The sequence below is a fragment of the Ambystoma mexicanum genome, chromosome 8, assembly GCF_040938575.1.
Source record: "Ambystoma mexicanum isolate Mex_15411 chromosome 8, UKY_AmexF1_1, whole genome shotgun sequence".
Lineage (NCBI taxonomy): Eukaryota > Metazoa > Chordata > Amphibia > Caudata > Ambystomatidae > Ambystoma > Ambystoma mexicanum.
Window position 1 is genome coordinate 686539040 of NC_090929.1, and position 27834 is coordinate 686566873.

Here is a 27834-nt window from a genome sequence, read left to right on the forward strand (position 1 = left end):
TAACGTTCTTTCGACGGGATGTTCCTCCGACGTATTCCTCATCTTAGATATATCCTTCCAGCTCTGCTGGCCTCGGAAAATTTTTTCTCCAGAGGGCGCTGCGCGTCGACGTCCCTCGAGTCGATGACCCTCGACAGCCGCCGTATCGACGCTCGACGTCATCCTGCCTATAAAGGCCGCGCGCAGCGTCCGTTGCTCAGTTCCGTTTTGTAGCCCACAGTATTACTGTTTGGACTAGACTAATCACCCTGAAGGAGCGTAAGCTGCAACAACAAGGGAAGTAAAACTGCGGGGATGGATGGGAGGGTCGATGAGGAATACGTCGGAGGAACATCCCGTCGAAAGAACGTTACAAGGTAAGAAGTAACTTGTTCTTCGAAGGGATTGTGTCCTCCGACGTATTCCTCATCTTAGATAGGCTCCCATAGCAGTATTCTATATTCGGAGGAGGGAGTACTGACTTCACGCTGTCTTCTATTGGTGAATAGAATGCAGTACAGCCCTTCCAAACCTAGTCTCTTGACTAGAGGAGGAATCCAGATTGTAAAAACGTGTAAAGGTATGGACAGACGACCATGTAGCAGCCGCACATATGTCTTTAATCGGCACGCCTCTTTTGAGGGCCGATGAAGCTGCAATACCTCTGGTCGAATGAGCCCTAAGGTTTTGAGGGGGCTCTTTCCCTGCCAATTTATAACATTCCAGAATGGCTAGAATGATCCATCTGGAAATAGTCTGCTTAGTTATTGGTAACCCCAGCTTGTGACCTGCGTAGCCTACAAACAGCTGGTCTGCCTGTCTTATCCTGGCTAGTCTACTAATGTAAAAACTTAAAACCCTCCTAGCGTCTAGTCTGTGTAACCTCTCTTCCTCTTTCCCCGGGTGAGGAGGAGGATAGAAAGATGGTAGGATAATCTTCTGAGAGATATGGAATTCAGAGACTACTTTTGGGAGGAAATTAGGCTTCACTTGCAGGACAACTTTGTCTTTGTGAAAGATTGTATGAGGGGGTTTACAAGAAAGAGCTTGTAATTTGCTCACCCTTCTAGCAGATGTAAGTGCTATTAATAAAACAGTCTTAAGGGTAAGGAATCTTAACGAACAAGAATGGAGAGGTTCGAAAAGGTGTCCCCATCAGGAAAGTTAATACTAAGTTTAAATCCCAAAGGGGAACTTGGAATGGTCTTGGGGGATAAACATTGGTTAACCCCTTTAGAAACTGTATTACCAAGGGTAATTTGAAATAGGATGGTTCCTCCGCAGTACGCTTAAAGATAGATAGCGCTGCGAGATAGCCCTTAATGGTGCCAACTTGAAGGCCTGAATTTGCCAAATATAGTAGGAAGGACAAAACCATTGGTGTACCACATGAAAATGGGTCGATATTCTGTTCTCTACACCAGCTGCAAAATCTGTTCCAACGGCAGCGGTATAAAGACTTTGTTGCTGGTCTCCTTGCCGAAAGCAACACCTCCATAACATCATCAGGGAGGTCCCAATCCTTGTACCTCAGCCGTTCAGAAGCCAAGCGTGAAGGTTGAGGGTTTTGATGTCTGGATGGAGAACCTGACCTCCCTTCTGTGAGAGTAGGTTCTCTCTGAGAGGAAGTCGAAATGGAGGGCAGATGGACAAGTCTAGAAGGTCCGGGTACCACGTTCTCCTGGCCCAATCCGGGGCAATTAGGATCATGGTTCGCCGGAATCTTCTCAACCTCCTGATCATTTGAGGAATGACAGGGACCGGTGGGAACGCGTACAGAAGCGGAAACTCCCAGTCCACTATGAACGCGTCTCCCAGAGCTCCTCTCGGAGGAAATTCCCTTGAGCAGAACAGGTCGCATTTCCTGTTTAGGCTGGTGGCGAACAGATCTACCTGAGGGGTTCCCCAAAGGGCGAAGATCTCTTGAAGGACTTCCTGAGCTAGCTCCCACTCGTGAGAGACTGTGTTCTGCCTGCTCAGAGCGTCCGCTGTCAAGTTCTTCTCTCCGGCTAGGTGAACTGCCGATAGAGAGATTCCTTCTTGGATTGCCCAAAACCAGAGCTGCATCGCCTCTCTGCACAGGGGTAGTGATCCTACGCCTCCTCTTTTGTTGAGGTAATGCATGGCCACCGTGTTGTCCGTCATTATCAGGACGTTCTTCCTTTGTACAACTGGCAGGAAAGCCTTCAACGCAAGTTTGATGGCTCTCAGCTCTAACAGGTTGATGTGTAGTCTGGACTCCGATGGAGACCAACGACCGCTGATGGTCAAGTCGTTGGCGTGGGCTCCCCACCCCGTGAGTGAGGCATCCGTGACTACTGTTATCTCCGGCCAGGGTTGCCAAAACTGTTCTCCTTTCAGAATGTTCTCCTGACAGGCCCACCACTGAAGGTCTCGAGCCACCCTGCCGGGAACCTGAAGATCTGTCATTCTCCCTGAGAATTGTGACCACTGAGTCCTCAGTGCCCACTGGAGGGATCTCATTCTCAGGCGAGCCTCTGGCACAAGGAAAATGCAGGATGCCATGAGGCCTAGCAACCTCAAAAAGTCGAAAGCTGGGAGACGTTGGGCAAGTTGGAACTTGGTAACCATCTGTAGAATATCTTGAGCCCTCACCTCTGGTGGCGAGGCTTTTCCCAGGGAAGTATCCAGGATCGCTCCTATGAACTGGAGTCTCTGCGATGGTATCATTTGAGACTTCTTTAAATTGAGGGAGAAGCCCAGCTTGTGAAGGAAGTAGCATACGTGATTTAGCTGGATCTGAGCTTGCTCCGGAGAAACAGCCCTGATCAGCCAATCGTCCAGGTAGGGGTAGACGTGAATCCTTTCCCTCCTTAGACTTGCCGCCACTACCGACATTAACTTGGTGAAGACCCTCGGGGCGGAGGTCAGCCCAAAAGGCAGTACTCGAAATTGATAGTGAGAGTTGCCAATTGCGAACCTCAGGTATTTCCTGTGTTTGAGATGGATAGGCACATGGAAATAAGCGTCCTGAAGGTCCAGAGATACCAACCAGTCCTGAAACTGAAGGGCCTGGAGGATCTGAGAAAGAGTGACCATCTTGAATTTGTCTTTCCTGAGGAATTTGTTCAATTCTCGCAAGTCCAAGATGGGTCTCAGTCCTCCGTCTTTCTTTGGAACGAGAAAGTAAGGGGAGTACCAGCCCTTGTTCCTCTCCGCTACAGGTACCGGTTCTATGGCACCTTTCTCTAGCAGGTCTATAATTTCCTGCAAGAGGAGCGGATCTGGAGCTTTCTGAGAGCTGATTCCCGGTGGATGACTCTGAGGTATACGTAGGAAAGGTAGGCAGTAACCTTGGGCAACTGTTTCCAATGCCCAAGCATCTGACGTGATAGCCTGCCATTCCGCCAGATGTTGAGTCAACCTGCCTCCTACAGGTGTCCTGTGAGGGAAGTCCTCAGAGTGGTTTTGGGGCGGCTGATGCAGATGCCGATGGTAAAGAGGCACCTGCTGTTGCTGCGGCTTTAGAATATCTACCCCGTCCACCTCGGGTAGTTCTTCTTTGACCCCTTTGAGCCGGTCGTCCTCTACCTCTTCCGAATGAGGAGTAGAAGCGAAAGGACTTGCCCCTCGCAGAGGTTCCTGTGGGACGAAAAGGAGTCTGACGGATTGCAGCTCCTAGGGATTTTGCTGCTGCTTTTGAAGTTTGCAGTTTCTCTAAACTGTCATCCGCCTTTTTCCCGAACAAAGAAGAGCCATCAAATGGCATGTTCAAGAGCCTGGCTTGCACATCTGGGGCAAAACCCGACTTTCTCAACCAAGCGAACTGCCTGATTGATGTACTTGCCGCCATTGCTCTGCTGATACTGTCAGCCGAATCAATGCCCGTCTGGAGGGATTCGCAAATAGCGTCTTTACCGTCCTGTATAATATTCAGGAACGCATCCCTTTCTTCTCCCTCCGGGATGCAGTCAGCCGCTGTAGAAGCACACTCCCAAAGTGTATGGCTGAACCTAGCAAGGGTGCAAGTAGCATTAACAGACTTTAACGCCATGCTACATGCTGAAAAGACTTTCTTAGCCATAGCATCATATTTTTTATCGTCCCTGTCCTGTGGGACAGTAGGATAAGCCGTCTTGACGTCGGTTGAGGATGCTGCTTGTACCACCAGACTTTCTGGGGATGGATGTTTAGACAAGAACTCTGGGTCTGTGGAAGATACTCTGTACTTTGCAGACAGTTTTTTATTTACTGCTGGTATTACATCTGGGGTTTCCCAGTTTGTCATGATCTTTCTCTGAAGAGCTTTATGAAAGGGCACCACTGGATCCTCTTGTGGGCCTTTGTCAAGAATATCCGTGAGGTCATCTTGCTGGAAAGATTGTGAAGGTGTAGACCACCCCATGAACTCTGTAATTCTGGCCATTAAGGCTCTGTAGGGGGTTTCAGCATGCTCCCCCGGGTCTGGTTTAGCAAAATCCACCTCAGGGGAAGTGTCTAAACCACTTGCCTCATGTAAAGAATCATGAAGATCCTTTAATCTGCGCTCTTCAGAGGAAAATTCCTCTCTAACTGGGGTTACAGGTCCCTGTAACTCATCTTGTTCTGACAAATCACCCTCTTCTAAAATTGAGGATATAGTTCTCAATTGTTCTGAATTAATAAAGGGAGTAAATCCCTTTTCCAAGGCAGAGGGTGCTGAACTTGTCATTATTGGCCTCGAAAACGTCGATGTCGTCGACGCCAACGTCGAAGGCTTCGAGCGTGGCGTCGAAAACAGAGGTGGAGGCCTCGAGGACCTCGACAGAATTGGAATTTTACTCGACAATATCGACGCCATCGAGGGCCTGGGAATCGTCACTGGATGTGTGGTCATCGTGACTTTTCTCGGCGTCGACGCCGGTGTCGAGGCCGGCGTCGAGTCGACAGACCTGTATGTCGAAGGTCCCTTCGACAACGGCGTCGAAGACCTCGACGTCGACGGAACCTTCGAGGAAGGTTTGGAGGTCATGGTCCTACTCGAGGGTTCGAGACGCACTCGAGAGGTTTCTTTCGCCGGGTACTGCGACTCGCGGCGTTTTTGACCTTCGGGTCTTTCGACCAGAGCATCGCTCTCAACAGTCTTCGAGGGGGTCGAGGCCGCTTTCTCGAAGACGCTCATCATGTTTTTTCTGAATTCCTCCCAATCAGCCCGGGAACTATGTTTCGTGGGGCAAGGGATTCTTTTTGGCGAAACAGAGGAAGAGGAAGACGGAGAAGGGGATCTTCGACGTCTCCTCTTCGAGTGTTTCGATCTCGAGGAGTGATGAGACCCACTCCGAGACCTGGAGCGTGAGTGGTGACGAGGAGACGAATGTCTCGACTTCGTCGAAGAAGAAGAAGCTTTAAAAGTCTTACCTTTCTCCAGCTTCCCCCTACGCTCCTTCAGGGCCTTAGCTGTCATGGACATACAGTCCTCGCACTCCGAACAATGGTGTTCGGCTCCCAAGCACCACAGACAATTTCTGTGAGGATCGGTCAACGACATCTTTTTCCCACAATCTCGACATTTTTTGAAGCCGGATCGAGGGGTTGTCGGTTCCGACGAGGAAGCCATCGAGTACGATTCGAATAACTTGAAGTAAATATTACTAAGAACTGAGCAACGGTATTCCGAGGCACCGAGTAGCGCGGAAAAACGGAACTGAGCAACGGACGCTGCGCGCGGCCTTTATAGGCAGGATGACGTCGAGCGTCGATACGGCGGCTGTCGAGGGTCGTCGACGCGCAACGCCCTCTGGAGAAAAAAATTTCCGAGGCCAGCAGAGCTGGAAAGATATATCTAAGATGAGGAATACGTCGGAGGACACAATCCCTTCGAAGTACCTGTATCTGTGAAGAAACACATTTGTTTAAATAACTTCTTGCATGTGCTCGCTTGAAGGGAAGACCGGGGAATGTTGGTATCAGGTAAATAAATTAGGGAAGATAAAATATATACATCAATATACGCATGTAATTCAATTGCAATTCAATTACCTGCAATTTAGATACCCATCAAGCAGACAGGATCGAGGAAGTGTCAGTACCACGTGTCCTGCAAAATGAATGCAGATAGTCACGACACAATCGACTCACAAAGATTTAAGATACAATGATTAAGGGTGGCTAAATTGACCCACCAAAGTATCTTGTCCTCTCTTACCTGCTCACAATCGGAGAGAAGATATGCCCTCAAGAACAAAGATACACAGAGCAGTAGACCTACAAAGGATAGGGTTATCAAGGCTGCTGTGCAGAGTGTAAACCGAAAGGTTACATTGCATGTGACTTCACGTCGTGCAGAGTTCTGACGTCACTCATGTGGCGAGTGGCTGGTAATCTAGAGTGTTTTGTCCAGTTAGACATTTGAGGTGATTGTCCTACTGGGGGCCATATTGAACAATAGTTGTACAAACGTTTGTTCAATGTATAAACTTATGGAAATTGTATATGAAAAATATATGTGAAAATGATTTACAAAATATCCATCAAACACATCTGGATACATTTAACAATCCATTTAGAGATTGCCAACTTAAAGACAGGATCCCCTTCTCCAACAGTGCCAATGAAGACAAAGAATTGATCTGTCTTCCCAATTTTATTGAGGTAGTACATAACTGCTCTCTTAACAGGTGTATGGAGGTTTATTTCAGCTGAATTAGTAGAATTTTGAAAGAAAGTTCTATGGGTTGGTTTACGTACAACTTTGGGATGAATTTAGGTACAAAGTATGGCTGTGTGTGCAAAACCACGTTGTCCTTAAGAATGCTAACAAATTGGTCTTTAACTCCAAGAGCTTGCAGTTCACTTACCCTCCTAATGGAAGTAATAGCCACTAGAAAAGCAGTCTTATAGGCGAGAACCCCAAAAACTAGCTTTGTGCATTGGTTCAAAAGGAGGGCCCATACATTTAGTAAGGATGACATTCAAGTCCCATCTGGAAGTAGTATTAGAAATAGAGGGTGAAGTCTCTTACCCCTTCAATAAAAGCCTTCATTTCAGGGACTTTCCACCAGGAAACCTTACTTTGAGAGGAGTTAAGCAGAGAGGGCAGCAAGGTGGACCTTTAGTGAGTTAAAAACTAGTCCCGAGTCCAAGAGGCAAGTTTGGTACAAGACCAAGTGTGTGGGCAAACAGTCAATTAGGTTGAGGTTACCAGTACCACACCAAATGTCAAAGCGTTTCCATTTATTGAAATAATGTCTGGTATTTAGTTTACGTGCCTCTAATCATGTCCATACATCTTTGAGGCAATTAGAGATGCCCAAACTCTATAACCTCAGGAGCCAAGCTGCTAAGTTGAGAGTCTGAGGGCAATGCAGGGGATAGCATGTTGTACGGGCAAGGCAGTTTCCCTGGAGGGCAAAGTGACATCTTCATGAGACACGAGAACCATGACTGACAAGCCCACATTGGTGCTATTAAGATCAGTGCAACTTGTTCCTGGTGCATCTTATCAATTATCCTGTTAAGGAGAGGAGTTTGGACGGTTGGGGGGGTGGGGGGGTGTTGGGGAGGGAGAAGCTTAAGCAAATGTCCTTGACCATTTGACCCAGAGACCGTTCTCCTTGGCCATTTTTGGGGATACCTGGATGCGTAGTCTGGACAATGTCCGTTCTCCAGTGTTACAAAGAGGTAGACGTCTGCATGCCCCCATTCTGCCAAGGCATTCTGCAAAATGTGTTGGTGTAAACGCCACTGGTATTCTACGGGTAGCTGAGCGTTTCTGCTGAGCAGGTCTGCAAGAATATTGTGTTCCCCTGGAACGTGTTGTGGCAAGACCATATTGCGCGGGTGCCCACTTTCAAATGCTTTGGGCCAGTTTGGACAGCCCTGGAGAGTGTCCGTCCCTGCTTGTTCATATAGAATGTAGCCCTTATGCTGTCAGATTGTGTCCATGTGCTGTGCGGTGTGGTGGAGACGAGGTGCTCCCTACCCAGACAGGGGTGCGTCTGTGCTGAGAGTGGCCTCTACTGTAGGGGTGTGGGGAGGGCAAATGATTTCCCTTGTCTACCACTGCAGTGCTAGTACGAGGGATTTCGAGACAACCTCTAGATTGCCCCACTGACCACTTGCTTGACACCATTGGCTCGAGAGCCACTCTTGCATTGTACGCACAGGCAGATGGCATATGGTAACAAAAATGCAGCAGAAAGCCATCATTCCCATCACGAAATTGATAGTGAATGCCCCCTATTTTGAACCTCCGGTATTTCAATGCGCTGTCAACATTGAAATATGAAAGTATGCATCTTTCCTATCCAAGGTTGCCATGTAATCCCTGTGCTTCAGCAGTGAAATTACCTGCTGCAGAGCTGTGTCATCCTGACCCTTTGAGGCTTGGCATACTGGTTTGCAGGATACAGATCTAATACAGGGTGCATGGGTAGATCCTTTTTGGGCAAAGGAAGTATATTCCATAGGTACCCTTGTGTAACTGCTGGTGAGCAGGGACGAGTTATTTCGCTCCCATTTGCAGCAGGGCAACCACTTCTGCTTGAAGAATATGGAGACAGTCTTGGGCGGGTGTTACTCAAGTGTCTGGAGGAACTCGATACATTATCCATCGGCCACTGTCTTGAGTACCCACTTGTCTGATGTAATTCCCGCCCATACGTGGGTGAATAATGTTATCCAACCTCCTACTGGAGATTCATGGGACGAGAAACAAACCTGAGAATCATTTGTTGGCAGGGGTAGAGGAGCCTCCGACGGCTGCCTTTCTACCCCTCCCTTTGCTATGCCGAAAGCCACATTGAGTGATTCGATAGATGCTTGTCGACCCTTGAGTGAAGTACCAGGGTGAAACACCTGTGGAGTAGAAGCCCTGTGTAGGTCTAGAAAAGGACTTCCCTCGAAAGGACCACCAGGTGTTGAAGACACTATGCTACAGGTACGGTTTGTTGGATATTTGTTTCAATGATTTTAGAGTTCCATGTTTTTTCTTTGCTGGCTTGAGCGCTTCATCGACTGCCTTCCCAAACAAAGCAGACTCCTCTTTTGGTTTGTTAATAAGAGAAGCCGTTGTCTCTGGTTTGAACCCAGGAGTTCCATAACCATGCACTGCGCTTCAGTAGAGTTCCTTCAGCTAAGACACGGCCAGCTGTTACGGCAGAGTTTTAAGTGTTCTTTAAAATATTTTGGGTGACCTGCCTGTCCTCGTGAACAATAGTGAGCAGTTTAGTCTTGGCTGCCTCAGGAACACTTTCCAGGCCTTCTTGTACAAGATCCCATTAAACATCACTAAAACGGACATCCAAAGTAGTGATTGCAATACGGGTTTGATATGCTGCTGAATTCGTGATCCTCTTGCCACCTTTTTAAAGAGTTGGGTAAAGGGATTTATTGACTCACTGGCTTCTTCTCTTTAAGGATATCCTAAACAAAGTCACGGTCATGCTGCTTGTTAAAGAATACTATTGAACAGCAGCTGATCATCAAGGCTGCACTACAGGGGTAGCATCTACAAACATTTTGTCTGGCTCTGCCTCACGAGTGCAAGGCCCACGGTTATCGGTATCATCAAGCCACGTGTCTGGATCCTGGTTATTAGGATACTGGGTGTCATCTCCCTGGTCTGGCATAATATAAATGATCATTCTGATCATATTGAAAAGCAAGAAAATATCCCCTGCAGTATCAGTGTGTTTAGGACTAGGAGGGTACTTTGAAAAACAGGGGGCTGAAGTCTAGGTGACTTAAATGGCCTAGGGTCCTCATCTAAGGGAAGAGATCTTTTAGGGAATCTGTAGGAAAAAGAACAAGTTACTTACCAACTGTAACATTCTTTCGACTGGATGTTCCTCCCACATATTCCTCATCTTATGATAAATCGCTATCTCCAGCTTTGCTGCTTTGGAAAAAATAAATTCTCGGCAGAGGGTGCTGTGCTCGAGGTCGTGGCGTTGATTGTCCCTCGACGGACTCTGTACTCTGTCGACGTCACCGATGGTATAAATAGCTTGAGCCGTGCCCGTTGCTTCAGTTCTGTTTTTTCGATGAACACATAGGAGGAACACCCAGGCGTGCCCCATGACAGATACATTCTTCGTGAGAGGAAAGTGTAAGAAAACGTAAACTGTACTGCGGGGTAGGATGGGAGGGTCGATGAGGAATACGTGGGAGGAACATCCAGTCGAAAGAAAGTTACAGTTGGCAAGTAACTTGTTCTTCGAATGGATCGAGTCCTCCCACGTATTCCTCATCTTATGATAGACTCCCTTAGCAGTGGCAATTTTGGAGGTGGGAGTACTAATTACAGTTTATGGACAGAATGCAGAACTGCCTTGGTAAATAACTTCTCATTGGAGGAGGCAGTATCCAAGCAGTAATGCTTGATAAAAGTATGCTTTGTTTTCCAAGTTGCAGCTGAACAAATATCTGCTGCCGGAACTCCCCTCTTTAGAGCCGCAAAAGTAGCCATTCACCTTGTAGAATGGGCTCGAAGCCCATCTGGTGGGTCTATTCCCGCCAATCTGTAGCATTCAATTATGGCCAAAATGATCCAGCGGGATATGGTCTGTTACTGATAAGCCCAGTTTATGACCAGTATACCCCACAAACAGTTGGTCATCTTGTCGTACTTTAGACATCCTTGAGATGTAAAAACTAAGAGCCCTCTTGGGATCTAGTCTGTGCAGTCTCTCCTCTTCCTTGCCCACATGAGGAGGAGGATATAATGTTGGTAGTACTATTTTTTGTGACAAATGGAAGTCCGAAACTACCTTTGGTAAAAAGGCAGGTTTAACCTTAAGGACTACCTTATATGGGGGTTTGCATGAGAGCCTGAAGTTCACTAACCCTGCGGGCTGATGATAGGGCCACAAGAAGGACAGTTTTTAGTATTATAAGCCTCAATGGACAGGAGTGCAGAAGCTCAAAAGGTATGCAAGTGAAAAATTGTAGTACTAAATTTAAATCCCAAGTTGGGACATGAAAAGCTACTGGAGGGTATACGTTAGTAAGCCCTTTTAAGAATTGAATGATTAATGATATTTTGAAATATGAAACCTCTTCCGAGGTGCACTTGAAAATGGACAGCGCAGCAAAGTATCCTTTTATTGTTCCTATCTGGAGCTCCAGATTGGCTAGATGTAATATAAAAAAGCGCTACTGGAGTGCCACATTGAAAAGGGTCCACAGCCTTATCTTTGCACCAGTTACTAAACCTGTTCCAGCGACATCGGTACAAAGATTTTGTTGCTGGCCTTCTGGCCAAAATCAAGACTTCCATTACGTCATCCGGAAGATCCCAATCCTTGCATCTCAACCTCTCAGAAACCATGCGTGAAGGTCGAGGCTCTTGACCTCTGGATGGAGAACCCGACCTTCCTCTTGCGAGAGAAGATCCTCTCTTTTTGGAAGACGTATTGGAGAGCAGATGGATATGTCTAGAAGGTCCGGGTACCACGTCCTCCTGGCCCAATCCGGAGCAATTAGGATCATGGTTTTCCTGACCTTTCTCAACCACCTGATTACTTGAGGAATCACAGGGACTGGGGGAAACGCGTAAAGCAGTGTAAACTTCCACTCCACTATGAATGCGTCTCCCAGAGCTCCTCTTTGAGGAAATTCCCTTGAGCAGTTCTGATCGAACTTCCTGTTGATCGCGGTGGCGAACAGATCCACTTGAGGGGTTCCCCAAAGGGCGAAGAGCTCCAGGAGGACTTCCTGAGCCAGCTCCCACTCGTGAGAGACCGTGCTCTGCCTGCTCCAAGCGTCTTCCGCCGTGTTGTTCTCTCCGGCTATGTGAATTGCCGATAGAGAGATTCCTTCTCGTATTGCCCAGAACCATAACTGCATTGCCTCTCTGCACAGTGGTAGTGACCCTACTCCTCCTCTTTTGTTGAGGTAGTACATAGCCACCATTTTGTCCGTCAATATCCGGACATTCTTTCCCTGTACAGAGGGCAGAAAGGCCTTCAGCGCTAGTCTGATTGCCCTCAGCTCCAGATCGTTGGTGTGTGGTCCCCACCCCGTGAGTGAGGCGTCCGTCACTACTGTTATCTCCAGCCATGGTTGCCAAAAAGATTTTCCCTTGAGAATGTTGTTGCAAGCCCACCATAGAAGATCCTGAGCAACTGCGCTCAGGACTTGCCGAAGATCCAACATATTCCCTGAGAACCGGGACCACCGAGTTCTGAGTGCCCATTGAAGGGATCTCATCCTCAACCTGGCCTCTGGTACTAGGAAAATGCAGGATGCCATGAGGCCGAGCAACCTGAGAAAATCGAAGGCCGGTAGACGTTGGGCATTCTGGAACTTCGTTACCATCTGCTGGATGTGGGGAGCTCTCACTTCGGGAGGCGAGACTTTTCCCGAGGAAGTATCCAAGACTGCTCCGATAAATTGGAGCTTTTGGGATGGTATCATATGGGACTTCTTGAAATTGAGGGAGAAGCCCAATTTGTGGAGGAAGTGGCAGGTGATCAAAAGAGGTTCCTGAGCTTGTTTTGGAGAACTTGCTCTGATCAACCAGTCGTCCAGGTAGGGGTAGATGTGAATACCCCCTCTCCTGAGACTCGCTGCCACAACTGCCAACAGTTGGGTGAAAACTCTCGGGGCGGAGGTCAACCCGAATGGCAGAACCCAAAACTGAAGAGTTGCCAATCGCGAACCTCAGGTAACTTCTGTGCTTTGGATGGATTGGCACATGAAAGTAAGCACCCTGAAGGTTCAATGATACCAACCAATCTTGGAGTTGGAGAGCCTGAAGGATCTGAGAAAGAGTGACCATCTTGAAACTTGTTCAAGTTTCTCAAGTCCAAGATGGGTCTCAGTCCTCCAATCTTTTTTTGGGATGAGAAAATATGGGGAGTACCAACCACTGTTCCTCTCCGCTGCAGGTACCTGTTCTATGGCACCTTTCTCTAGCAGGGTTAAAATTTCCTGCAACAGGAGCGGGTCTGGAGTTTTTACGGAGTTGGCTCCCGGTGGATGATTCAGAGGCCTTTTTTGGAAGGGGAGACAGTAACCTTGAGCTACTGTTTCCAATGCTCAAGCATCTGAGGTAATGCCCCGCCATCCCTTCAGATGCTTAGAGATCCTGCCTCCCACTGGTGTTTTGTGCTACAAGGTCTCAGAGGGATTTGGAGGCGGCTGCAGGAGTGGCTGAGGGTACAGATGCCGCTCCTGAGGCTGATTTTGCACCTCTTCCTCGTGCTTCACGAGGGAAGTTTCTTTTGCCCCTTTGAGAAGCCTGTCCGCTTCCTCTACCAAATGAGGAGTAGTAACGAAAAGAACGACCCCTCCAGGAAGCTGAGCCAGAATAGGGTTTTAGAGGCTGGCACATGGAGGCACTAAGCGATTTAGCTGCCGCTTTCAAGGTCTGAAGTTTTTCTAGGCTTTCATCAGCCTTACTGCCAAACAGCCTCAAGCCATCAAAGGACATGTGGAGGAGTCTGGCTTGCACGTCTGGTGCAAACCCCAACTTCCTCAACCACGCAAATCTGCGTAACACAATGCTTGCAGCCATGTATCTGCTGATACCATCAGAGGTATCCAGTCCAGACTGGGGACATTCCCCCATTGCCTCCTTCCCGTCTGACTATATTCAGGAAGCCTTCCCTTGCCTTACGGAATATGCTCAGCCGCCGCCGAAATACAGTCCCACAGGGTATGGGTAAACCTGGCCAGGGTACAGGTGACATTTGTCGATTTAAGGGCCATACTGCCTGGAGTGAAAACTTTACGTGCCCAGGCATCAATTTTTTTATCCTCTCTATCTGGAGGGATAGTGGGATATGCAGTTTGCTTTGATGTGGATGCTGCCTGAATAACTAGACTTTCTGGAGTCGGATGCCTGTTTAAGTATTCAGGATCCGTACCAGCTGGTCTGTATTTCTTGGGGAAATTACTATCTGCAGCAGCAATACTCAGGTTTTCCCCAGTTTTTCTCCACCCTCCTCTGAAGAGCCCTGTGAAAGGGGAGAACTGGATCTTTTTGAGGACCTCTGACAATTATATCCGTCATGTCATCTTGTTCAAAAACGGGTGAATTGTTACCCCAACCCATATGCTCAATTACTCTGGTCATAAGACTCCTTAAAGTCTGACCTGGGCAAAGGAGTAAATCTTTCTTCCTCTACCATACGCGTCGAAGGAATGGAAAAATCCTCGAAGATGTCTAAGGATGTCGAGGTTATATTTGGTTTCGATGCCGAAACGGTGGATGCCGATGGCGTCGAAGTTGAAGCCTTCGAAGATTTATGTTGTTTATGTTTTTTATATAGCACCGGAGAGGTGCTCGACTCTCCAAGAGTCCTCGACGACTCGAGTTTTAAGAGTATCCTCGACACTACCGGTTTTTACCAAGGTAGTCTTAGACTTCCCTTTGTCGTCCAATGGAGTGACCTTAGGGGTATGGCTCTTCCGATGTTCATTCGAGGGGGTCGGGGCCGCATTCTCGAATACCTCCATCTTTTTACGAAATTCTTCCCATTTTCTGGGAGATTCCGATTTTGTCAGACATCGAATTTCTTCGGTCGACTCGGAAGATGATGAGGGAGATCTATGTCTCCTCTTCATTTTTTGGGAGGAAGAAGCGTGTCTCGATCTACTCCTAGATCGAGATCTCTTTGAATGCCTATGGTGATCCGATTCCTTCGAATCAGTCGCTTTATGTTTTTTGGAGGTAGCCTTCTTAGAGGCTTCCCTCCCCACCGACAGTTTACCTCTCCTCTCACGAAGAGCTTTCTCGGTCATGGATTGGCAGGAACCACAATCGTTGGTCCGATGACTGGAACCGAGACACCAAAGACAAACTCAGTGGGGATCCGTGATTGACATTTTCGACCCACAATCTATGCACTTCTTGAACCCAGTCTTGGGTGTCGAAGGAGTCGAAGAAGACAACATTTTCTTTACAGATATCTCAAGCGTGCCGTTCTCGATAGCGAACCGATCGGAAAAACAGAACTGAAGCAACGGGCACGGCTCAAGCTATTTATACCATCGGTGACGTCGGCAGAGTACAGAGTCCGTCGAGGGACAATCGACGCCACGACCTCGAGCACAGCGCCCTCTGCCCAGAAAATGTTTGGCCGATGCAGCGAAGCTGGAGATAACGATTTATCATAAGATGAGGAATACGTCGGAGGACACAATCCATTCGAAATAAACACTTTAACCATGGCCTCTTCAAATCTCTCCCTTGTCCAAGTCCCTCTATTCAGAGTTTCAGGGAGTGGAAAAGCAACCTCCTCTTGAACAGGACTTTTGTGACGCTGTAAAGAATGAGACAAAGTGGAAGAGGCTTGTACATACCCTCGAGATAAAGCGGGAGGCCAAGCCTGGATCTCAGTACTATGGGAGTCAGTTTACTTAGGAGTTTTAGACAATTTCTCCCTTAATTTCGGGTGAGTTTTAATAGTCAATGTGCGTTTTGACATATCAAATGGCAGTCGAAGATTTAGGAGGAGCATCATGAGAAGCTGAAGACTTCAAACCATGCGCTACACACAGATGCAGAAGCGCAGCAGGTTGAGAACCGGTAGGATTCGCAATGGATGGGCTTTGGGGAGGATCGCCTGTGGGTTGTGTGCTTAGCCTTGGTGCGAGTGTGTGCGCTCCTGTCACCAGTCAGTGGGAGCCCCATAGCAGTGCATTCGACATGCTTAGTGGGGCTAGTGATGGGCAGGCAGGAGTCTGAAGACTCCAATACATTGTTTAAAACATCCAAACTGATGCCGTGGCTTCTAGATTGTTCCTCGTCTGGCACAACAGCACAGATTGGGGGTTAGTGGCCCTGGGGCAGTGGGGGTCAATGGGACTCTGCCTTCAAGCTTTTTAGGCTTAAAGAGTCGACAGGCTTTGCAACGCTGTTAGTCATTGTCACGAGGCAAACACCTACTCTTTATGAGTGTCCCTCCATGGGAAGTTCCTGATACAGGAAGGGAAACATTTAAACGGAGTGCTTTCCATTATCAAAAATAAAGAAAAGAGCAGCCAGACAAGGAAAGTAAGGAGAAGGACAAGAAAAGGCATTCTCTAATTAAGAAAGTTGTGAAGAAAATCCCCTCACTCTCCCTACTCTCTAAGGCAGACGCCGGTTTGTGAAGGCTGCAGCATGTCGTCCAGAGGAAGTCTTCAGAGAGTAGAGGTAAACAGTCGAAGGTACGTCGAAAGTTGAACCCTAGTTTAAATAGTAAATTAGCAATATGTCAGTAGCAGGCTGAGAGCTCCTCATTACGCGACTGACCAATGTTGTGGAAAATAAACTTTCTGGGGGACCTCAATGCATGAGGGATCATGGGTACACTACACATCATAGTAGAGATAGTGTTACAGACACGCCCAGGTCGACGTCCCTTTTTGAACTTCCAAAACAAGATGCAATACTCTGCAATTACCACTAGATTAGTCACACTATATGCACAACATGTGATTATAAGCAGATTCACAAGCATCGGAAATGGATGTATTTATTTTATCCTCCTGTTTTTTGTACCTGAAATTAGAATTCCCTGGTCTTCCCCTCAAGCAAGGACTTGCGAAGAGTTACTGAAATAAATAAGTGATTGTACACGGCTACAGGTACAGCTAGCTGATAGTTGAATCACATGGGGTGTACAGTTGAAGCTTTGTGAATCCAAGTGGTTTTATCATTTCGTTTTTTTTAAACAATCTTTATTTTCAGGAGATGTTCAGCCTCCAATACTTAGGTCTACCGACCGAACCGCGTGAAGTAGCAATACCCACAGGCTATCGACAACTCATGGTTAGTGATAATTGGCCTATTGCATTTGTATACTCATCTGTGTGAATTTGATGTACATTCATGTATAGGAAATATCCCTTTCCTGGATTACATAGCGACCGTGAATTATGCACCAATCGTTAAGCTACATACATTAAACTAACAAACCTAGTAGCAGTTGTTTCTTGGGATGATCCAGGAGTCGCATTATTTGAAGTTGTAATCCCCAGCCCCAGCCAGGAAGTTTATAGATTGATAGCTCCTCACATACATCGACCTTAACTGATGTTACTGTTCACAGTGAACTTTTTGAAAGTGTGGTGGGCAGGCCATCCTCTAGAACTTTGCTGCTTTCCTTCACTAGTTCAGTTAAGTCTTTATGGCTATCACTGCAAAGCAGTTCATCACAGTGGTTGTGTAGCATGTGGTATTACTGCTTAGGTCCACAACTCTCAGACTTAGGCTTCATCATTGACAGCAATCTGTCCTTCCAGAAGCACATAGCCAAGAAGGCTCAAATAGCCTAGCTCGGAATCTCTACCCTTTGCATCAGACCCTTCATCCCACCGCAGGACCTCTGGACCGTAGTGCAGGCCCTTGTGGTCTTGCAGATCGATGGGGGAAATGCTCTCCAGACAGGGCTCTGAGCTGCTCACTTGGCTTCCATAAAAGCAGCCCACCATGCTGCAGCAAGTCTTATTACAGTAGAACAGAAATTGGACCGAATTACCCCCATCCTACTCAAACTACATTAGCTTCCACTCCAACCAGGATACTGTTCTTGACTGCATGCATCATCTACGGAGAAGAGTAACATCCGGTCAAAAGAACATTACCAGGGGTAAGTAACTTGTTCTTCAAATGGATTGTGTCTTCATGTATTGCTCATCTTTTGACAGACTCCCAAAGCAGTATTTGATTTGTAGGAGGGAGTATAATTTGACTTTATATGTTTTCATGAACCGAGTGCAGGACTGCTTTACCAAAGCTGCCATCCTGACCGAAGGAAGATTCCAAGCAATAATGCTTTGTGAATGTGTGGATAGTGGACTACGTTGCTACTTCACAGATGTTTTTATTTGGTACACCCCTTTGCAGGGCTGCAGAGTTAGCCATGCCCCTATTGGAAAGGGCCCTTAAACCTTCCGGAGGCTCCTTTCCCACCAACCTATAACATTCTGAGATGGGAAGATTTATCCATCTGGATAAGGTCTGCTTAGAAACAACCTGACCCCATTTATGACCGTATATCCATACGCAGTTTTAACATTCCAGATTTATAAAAGCTTAAAGCTCTACGAAAGTCCAACCCATGTAGTCTTTCCCCTTACTTGCCAGGATGAGGTGGCGCATAGAAAGAAGGTAGAACAATTTTCTGTCCTACATGGAAATAAGAAATAATTTTGGGCAAAAATGAAGGTTTGACCCTTAGAACAACCCTATCCTTGTGGAAGATAGTAAAGGGTGGCTTGGACTAAAGTGCCTGCAACTCACTCACTCTACGGGCCGATGTTAGACCTGCCAATAGAATGGTTCTAAAGGTTAACAAACTTATAGGACATCAATGTAAAGATTCAAAAGGTGCACACATTAGACATTTTAGAACCCGATTAAGGTCCCAAACTGAAACCTGGAAAGGAGATAAGGAGGGTGGGGGGGGGGGACACATTAGTGATTCCCTTTAGAAATTGTCTCCAAGTGGAATATTGAATTAGGAACATTCCTCTGACGAGCGCTTAAAGATGGACAGCGCCGCCAAGTAGCCTTTAATAGTACCAATATGGAGCTCCAGATTGACTACAGATAGCAGAAAGGATAAAACATCTGGTGTTTTATGCATAAAAAGGATCTACATTCTTTTCTCTGCACCAGTTGCAGAATTTATTCCAACGGCAATGGTACAAAGACTTTGTTGCTGGCGTTCTGGCCGAAAGCAAAATCTCCATTATGTCATGCGGGTGGTCCCAATCCTTGTTCTGAACCTTTCAGAAAGCATGCATAAAAGGTTGAGTGTGTTGATGTGTGTGTGTGTGTGTTGATGTGTGTGTGTGTGTGTGTGTGTGTGTGTTGATGTGTGTGTGTGTGTTGATGTGTGTGTGTGTGTGTGTGTGTGTGTTGATGTGTGTGTGTGTGTGTGTGTTGATGTGTGTGTGTGTGTGTGTTGAGATGTGTGTGTTGATGTGTGTGTGTGTGTGTGTTGATGTGTGTGTGTGTGTGTGTGTGAGCTTTGTGGAAGACATTGGGGGACAGATGGACATGTCCATGTACCATGTCCCCCTGCCCCAATCTGGGGCAATAAGGATCATGTGTTTCCCGAACTTCCTCAACCGCCTTATCACGTGAGGAATGACGGGGACTGGAGGAAACTCGTACAGAAGTGGAAACTCCCAATCCACTACAAACGAGTCTCCTAGAGCTGCTCTGGTGGGAAATTCTCTGGAGCAGTACAGTTCGCACTTCGGGTTCACCCAGGTCGTCAACAGATCCACTTGAGGGGTTCCCCAAAGGGTGACGATCTCTTGAAGGATCTCCTCAGCTAGTTCATACTCGTGGGAGTCTGTGCGCTACCTGCTCAGAATGTCAACCGCAGTGTTCTCCTCTCCGGCTATGTGAACTGCCAACAGAGATTCCTTCTTGAATTGCCCAGTACCAGAGTTGCACTGCCTCTCTCTGCACAGTGGTAGTGATCCTGCACCTCCTCTTGTTGAGGTAGTACATGGCCACTGCGTTTGCCGTCAATATCAAGAAATTCTTTCCCCGCACAGAGGGCAGGAAGGCGCTAGCCAGATTGCCCTCAGCTCCAAAAGATTGATATGTAGTTTGGACTCCGATGGAGACCAAAGACCGCCGTCAGATTGTTGGTATGGGCTACAACACCCAATAAATGAGGCATCCGTCACTACGGTCATCTCTGGCCATGGTAGTCAAAAGGGTTCTCACTTCAGAATATTGTCCTCGCAGGCCCACCACAGGAGATCCTATGCGACACTGTTTGGAACCTGAAGTAGGTCCGACATCTTTCCTGAGAACTAGGACCATGGAGTTCTGCGAGCCCATTGCAGCGATCTCCTTCTCAGTTGGGCGTCTGGCACCAGAAAAATGCATGAGGCAGAGCAACCTCAATAAATTGAAGGCCGGTAGATTTTGGGCATTCCTAAACTTGGTAACCATCTGAAGAATGTCTTGAGCCTTCACCTCGGGTGGTGAGCTCTTTCCCAAGGAAGTACAGTCAAGTACAGCTCCGATGAACTGGAGTTTTTGAGAAGGTGTCATATGGAACTTCTTGTGATTGAGGGAGCAACCCAGTCTGTGAACAGAGCGGTAGGTGACGTTGAGATGATCCCGGGCTTGTTTGGGAGAAAGTGCCCTGAACAGCCAATCGCCCAGGTAGGGGTAGACCTGAATCCCGCCCCCCACCCCCTCTCCCGAGACTCGCTGCCACCACCATCAGTTTGGTGAAAATCCTCTGGGCAGAGGTTAGCCCGAATGGCAGAACTTGAAATTGAAGTGTGCGGTTTCAATTTACACAGACACATATTGGACCTTGTATATTCTTCTGTTGCTACGAGTGTTATTTACCTAAAGGACCATAAGCTCTGCCACCCTGCTCCGGTAATTGTATAAAAACTGAAGCTGGCGCGCGCTGATGAGGAAGTCCGCTGGGAAGTGTGCTGTTAAGCTGACCACTGCACCCCCACCAGTGCCCCTACTCTATGCGTAATCTGCCTCCCCCCGGCCCCAAGCACCCCCACCAGTTAGCCATACTTAGCCTGGAATGTTTCAATCCCTGAGGCTGCTGCCAACACAGTGCATTTGAGCAGTCCGTAACTGTGTACACATTGACGTTAGCGATGGCTGCTCTCCACTGCAAATCGTAAGTAACTGTCTCTGCACCGTTTTTTTTGTATTTGCATGGAAGCCGAATTTTAACGCTAGAACACCCTGCTTCCTCTTTTCACTCCTACTGTAACAATACAGCCTGTGTATAGTTCCCGATAACATACGCTACTTAATGTGAATGAGAGAGAGTTCTACCATGCGAGTCATGCATTCTATGTTGCTTCTGTTGTGAAACAAGCCTTTTCGCTACTATATTGAGACTTAGCAATGTGATTTGTTTGTTTATTTAATTTATGTCGCGCACCTGACCCGAAGGTAATTGGGCGCTGGTCAGACATTAATGGTTACACGGCATAGTATAGACAGTTATATACATGAGAGATGCAGTTTAAACAGTCATGGTAAGATTACAACGGGAGATGTATACATATTATACAGTCAAACAATGGGTCATAACAATAGTACAAGGCGACGTATGTACAGATTATGCAGTCCCAACCTAGGGTCAGTAGTATCTAATAGCTGTGGCGTTTATGTTTTGTTGAGTATCCATGTGATAACATGGCTTCTGAATTTGTTAAATGCTTGAATAGACTAAATATTCTGAGGAAGAGTGTTCCATAGCAGGGCGGCTAGTACCGGGAAGCTAGTGCCACTGGCTCTTTTTAAATTATATCTGGGCACCGCCAGACAAGGTGTGTTGGATGATCTAGTGATTCAATTTGACACTTTCCAAGTGAATTTGTCTGTGAGATATGGAGGGGCTTGATAGTTAAGCGCTTTGTGAGTGAGGCAGATAGTTTTTAGGTCAATTTTATCATGTATAGAGTGCCACTTCTGCTTTCTAGTTTCTGATGTATGCTCTCTTTTGGAGATATTTAACGCTGGATACTACAATTGTGACCACTGTGTCTATTATCGTGACTATTGTAACTACTGGTGGTCAATACTGTTAGTCACTTTATTCTCCGAATTCCATTCAGGAAACCATGTGTGCGGGACCACAAAACAGTCTGGTGCGCCGCATGGATTGCCTTACTTTTACTGATAAATCTCCTAAAATAGTAGCAGGTTTTTCTACTGTGTTACTTTAACTACACATAACTACGCCTAATCTAGCAGTCAGAACCATGCCCGAGGCTCAATCCCCCACAAAACCCTCTAAGCAAGTCTGTCGAGTATGTATTCCACAGGTAACCCGCACGACTTCTGCCAAAGCAACGACCCAACAAACTAAGAGCTTACTTTACGAAAGTCCATCCGAGGGAAGTTTGGTCGAAGATAATGCAGCCCAGGAATTGGTTGCAGAACTAAATGCCTCTATTGGCTGTATAGGGTCTAAATTGATTGAATGTCTTCAAAGGTCTTGATGTCTTTTCCCCACCGACGGGCGATAAAGCACCAGAAGGGGGAGACCCTTTGTTCCAATGTGTGGCGACACCATCTGACCCAATATCTATTCTCCCGATTAGATGTGGTAATGTAATAAAATCAGCTACAATTGAACAGACACACCTTGCCGACTGATGACACACTAGTCGACCTCACTAATGATATACCCTGGTCTACTCCCCTGCCTGCCAATCCACCTCCTATGCTGATCTCGACTGTGATCCATAGCGCAACCACTCATGAATCTCTGTCTCCCGGAGACGAACCATGATTTAGAACATTTAGCGGCAGAGGTCGAATAGAGGATTTGGGGGAATGTAGCGATGCTCTCTGTGCCCTCTAGCCTTAAACATCTAGAATGCAAAGACCAGCTGGCTCAGTGCCATAACCAGAAACAAAGCATTGACATTTGGCTATAGTATGGCTATATAGCACCCAAGCAATCCTACAGAATATCGACTGTCAACTTCTTAGCTAATCCCAGATATGAAGATGGCATATTTTGTTCTACATATTACAAAAATCATCCTTCGCGCAATTCAAAATGGGAACCGACTCATGAACAATGGGAATTGCAAAATAAATATTTTTCTACCTGCCCCTTCCCCCCCCTTTAACTACCCCCACGGCATCTTGGTGCAGTGGGGGTAGGGAGACACTTTGGGTTACCCCATCCAAATAGCCCCCACCCTCCTCCTCATCTCCTGTCTCTCCAACACTCCCAGAAACCCTGCTGATCCCCTCCTCCCTCTGTCCCCCTCCACTCCCCAGTCTGCTAACCCCAACCTCGTCCCACCACTCCCCACTTAATCCTCCTCCTCCTCCTCCTCCTCCTCCTCCTCCTCCTCCTCCTCCTCCTCCTCCTCCTCCTCCTCCTCCTCCTCCTCCTCCTCCACTGGCCCGGCCCTCGTTTCTCCTTTGAATCATTGTGTGTTTAGCAAAGAAGGTTTTGCAGCAACGTGTGAATCGTGCTCTGCGCAATACATCAGGCAAATCGGTGTGGTCATTCATATACCACAAGGTTTCAAATTCTGTGATCTAGTTCCTCAATTTCAGACCACCAACAGCATCACAGCTTGCTCACGAGTGGAAACACTAATTCGGATATACTTTCCGGCCCGCTGAGGCTAGAAGGTTCTTTTTGTATTGAGGATAAAAAACAAATTGTGGGCTTTTTTGCAACGTAAAGCAGTCTTTGGACGGACAGCTTTTCTGTAGAAACAGGAATGTACCGAACAACCTACTTCGACAGGATGAAGCGTACTTAATGAGGTTTCAAGATGATCCTGTGAACATGAGGTCTCCATAATATACTGGATAGGAAGTCCTGATCTAGAACCTCACTTGCCTGGCCTAAAACCAAGGGCCCCTCTTCAGATACAAAGTTTCCCAGGACTGCAATGCCAAATAAGCCCCTACATACTAACGTGCACTTGGTTTTCCCTTTCTTTTTTAGCGATTTGTGCCAGTTCCTCTGCTTGTCCTGGTTATCCTCAGAAGCTGATTCGGTAGTCGGAGAGTGGAGACTTTGGAATGTGTAGGCGTATTTGGTGGTAAAAGATAAAGAGAATGAGGAAGCGAGAGGAACTAACATGTTCACCTCCTTAATCAAATATGTTACATAACCTAACAAGCCCTGTGGATCATGAGTCCCTGTAACTTGATGAAGAACCATTATTCACTGGTACACAGGCAAGATTAACCTAATTGGGCCCCGTGGCAGAGCATGCCGAGAGGACAGAGGGAGAGAGGCTATCCAACGTTATGCATAAAGTAGTACGGGCATGCATGCAGTGAAAGAGGAGAAAGCACCCCTGCAGAGGGTAAAGGGTTCTTGTCTGCCCCCAGCATAAATCTGTTTCTTCCCAACTAACCTCAAGTCGGTGGAGGAACAAAATTCAAATCTATCTTGGACCTTGCATTTCTTAGCACAATATGAATCCCATTCATCAGAGAGAAGGGGTAGAAATAAAGATTTGATGACCAAGAGCCAGAAACAGTTCTTTAGTATCGGGCATCATTCAGGAACCACACACACCTGCTGGGTATCAGTCATCACCCAGTAAGCAGGAGCTATCCCCAGGGAAAAAGAAAATGCTAGTACATCGCATCTCACAAATTTGACTTCTGTATTAGATCCAAACTATATATGTTGTCCTTTACATATGAACAGTAAGGCTCTGGCTGTTTTCTCGAAGTAGCCTGTTTTTTTTATTTAGTTTTTTACACAAATTGGTTCAAGCTAAACAGGCTCTTCTAGGTTACAAGCAGAAGCAAAATAGAACCTGCTTAAGCAGTGGTCACCCATGAAAGGCATCAGTAATCTGACAAGCTAAAGCAAGAAAACCCCATTGCCTTTGAACTATCAGACACTGGTTTAAAGAAGCTGTGCCATCGTACCTCATTCTCCTTAGCAAGAGTGTTATATTCTACAAGCGTGCAAACTGTGGAGACGGTGGGAGAGCCAAGGCTCACCACATACAGTATGCAGGATCAGCCAAGTCCTAAGGAAAAGGGCTAGCAGATGCATGGCAAACCTGAACAAATATCCCAGGTGTGAGCTGGGACCAAGCACTATCAAGTACAAGTGGAATTGAAGCAAGGAGCCTTCACTCACTTGGCAAGACGAGAATGGTGGTTTCCGGTTAATAGACTGAAGGGACTTGGCATCTTAACTATGTAGTGAAATTGAAAACAGTGGATTTAGAGAAGTCATTAATTGATCTTTTCTCAAATCACTATGTCAGGCCAAACTGATGTTTTCACATGAACTGTATCCTTGAATTTTTAGTTTCATCATGCTATGGTCTGAGTTTTATAGTAAGTCCCTAGTTGATGCAACATCTAAGGGTATCCTTTTGAGACGACTTCTTGGTTTGAGTAATGCATATTACTACTGCAATGTAGACTTGGGAGTAGAAAAGGAGCATTCTGGAAACATGGGTTACCTCCCTGTTGAGCTATCTACCATAATAATGAACGGATGCTCTCCAATCTCCCAAACTGCCTAGTTCGAATACTGTGGGTTGGCTAGCATCGGTCAAAAGAAAGTAACCAAAGACCAAGGTTACAAACAAGGACCGTTTGTATTTATCTGACCACTTGCGCCACACCACACTAACTCAAATATTATAAATCATATTTACTAAATAAATAGACCTGTCAATTCCAGGGCCCTAGGCCTAACCAGCTTGGATGCAATGGACTGTTTAGCTGGCATTGAACAATACGAGGGATGTCTTTATTATAGTTCATGAGATGTGCAAACTGATGATTGAATACATTCTGGTGAATAATTAAGAGAATTGGAGAGTAACCACATGAATATGTGGGAGTTGCCCTTAATGGTTTTATAGAAGTAACACCCTGAGGAAGACCTCTTGTAGGGCTGTACATGTGTGTTGGCTGTACCGTAAAGCAATTCTATTTTGGAATTGACTGGTCTATAGGGTTAGTCAATGTAACTTATATTGGAGTTGGAGTATGGTGTGACGCAAGCGGTCAGATGAATTCAAATGAATATGGAGACGTCATGGTATGTGCCAATTCGAAGCTCCTTTTAGTTTCTGAAGCATTATAAAGTCTAACAGAAATGCAGTTCACCAAGAGCAATCCTTACCTCTCAATACGATCAATGTAACATGTATCACCGATATACCTACAGCTCCCTCCCTCATGCAAATGTACTGCACACCATTAAAAGGTTGAACATAAAGCACTTACCTTCCATACCAATGAGCAGTAAATTTGAAGTTAGCTGCCCCCAACCATGTTTTGCTTGCTGTTTATTAATCCAGTTCCAATTAAAGCCTAGAAAATCCACCACAATGTTCTTCCCCACCGTGTCATTCAAGGTCTGCTGCAAATACACCCTGTATTTAAGACAGATACAAGAAAACTGATAAAACATTTGCTCTGTTCTAGAATCTCACAAACAACCCTATTATCTTGAAAGGCTAACATATGAAAACCAAGCGACATTTCAACAAATATTCCACAAGCCTTTTGTAGCGACAATAATGGAAAATTATACTTTGGTCACTTGGCAAAATAAAACAAATTATGTATCGAGAGCAGGATGCGATATTCGCCCATGCTAGATGATGGGAGAAGAAATATTAACCAATTACCTTCTTGGTGGTTCAGGTACTCTTAGCCCGTAGAAGACCTTACTTCAATAACTCTTGAAAATCAAGCTTCTGCTGCTATCCAGGCTGACAAACTAAAGTGCCCTTAATTCATACTTTTTTAAAAAAAAACTCTGGGATCAAAATTGCAGTGAACGATTTAGCTACTGCGTTTAGTGTTTGCTTAGCTTAACAGCAACATCTACCAGAAGACACTTTTGTCAAGCAGGTGTCATATAGGCATACCTATATAACTGGATTTGGTAATGTGCATGGCGGACATTAGAAGAATATGGAGCCAGCTAGCACACCCAGTGAGCCAGCTCAAAGAAAACAAGTGTTGAGACCATTAGTCAAGTAATCATTTTTTCCATTAAAGTTACTCTTGAAAATGGCTTGGTTACAGGGAAACGGCAGCAGACAGATGAAACAGAAGGGACACCACAGGATTGCAAGATGGGGCGGAGCTCACAGTGGCTGAGGTCAGAGGGTTGAGTTATGAAAGTGAAGAGAACAGATATACGGATTAGGTGTGGAATCGACTAGTTATCTAACAAAAGATGTGTTTTTTCAATGGACTGCTGCTCTTACCCTGGTTATGTTCACATAATTTGTATAGCATACATTCACCAAAAGGCATTTTGGCACTAGGAGGCTCACAGACAGACAATACATTACCAAGACCTAAAAGAAAAGTGTTTTCAGTGAGCACCTACATTCCAGATGGTTGTGAACGCTCCTAAGGGCAAGGAGTAGGGCATTCCACAATTTACCAGCAGCAATTGTTGAGAATGTGTGCCCCCCAACCCTGGACAGGCAGAACTTGGGGACTGAACCTAAGCAGGCACTTCCAGAACTGAGGCCCTAACCAGCAAGATATGGAATAAACTTATCTTGGAGATAGCAGCCCTCCCCTGGCGATAGTATGCCAGGTGTACCAGGAAAAGAGATTTAAACTCAATTTGTTTGGGCACTGTGGCTCACGGAGGAGAGAGCGCAAAACCGGACTGATGAAAGTGCTATATGGGGAGTTAGGGCCGGTCGGCAGCAAGATTTTGCAACAATTGCCACCGCTGGGCAAGAACCATAGGCTGAGCTGGAACAGGGCGTTGCAAGAGGATATTCGACTTAAAACCAGTGAAGCCACTACCAAAGGTCGTAAATGGTTAAGCAAAAATGGCAGAACTTTGCCCAGTATCCTAAAATGAAAATGGCCAGCTACACAGACTGTGCCGACCTGTGAGACCATTCAGAGTGCGGGACCCCACAGGATAGTGAGAAGAAAGGGGAGAAAGAGAAAGTGATTGGCCCCTATTAGTTAGCAAACACCAGAATGGGCCAGAGAGACCGGCCAAGGCCAGACAGGACAGCCGGTGAAAGGTTTAACAGTATCAGGACTCCCACTCCCCCGCAGTCAACCAGACTGGCCATGTCGTCCACAGACACCAGAACGCTGTCAGTGCCATGCCATGGACGTAACCCTGACTGAAAGTGTTAAAAAAATTATAAAAAATAAAAGATTCCAAAAAGGAGGAATGAAAAGGGGATACAAAAGTTTCTAATAATTTCAAGAAAAGAGGAAGATAGGGTAGAAGTTAGCAGGGACAGACAAATCCAGTGACAGTTTTTTGAGAAGGGGGATAACGATGGCCTGTTTAAGCTCCAGTGGAATGTAGCCGACTGACAGGACGGTGTTCAGCCTCGGTAACAGAGGTAATCATGACAGATGCGAGTACCCTTCCACTTGCCACCTCGTTTGATATAGTTTTTTGGTATAGTAAATGAGTAATTACGTATTTGTTGTATGTAACCGAT

General features: G+C 46.4%; 1 protein-coding gene across 1 annotated transcript in view; it reads right to left on the reverse strand.

Moving 5' to 3' along the window:
- The window catches only part of HIF1AN (hypoxia inducible factor 1 subunit alpha inhibitor), an 879315-nt gene that overhangs the window by 592729 nt on the left and 258752 nt on the right, over nucleotides 1-27834 (reverse strand). The window contains exon 3 of the mRNA XM_069610488.1: nucleotides 25616-25764. Coding sequence (XP_069466589.1) covers nucleotides 25616-25764 — 149 coding nt within the window. The remainder of the gene's footprint in view (nucleotides 1-25615; nucleotides 25765-27834) is intronic.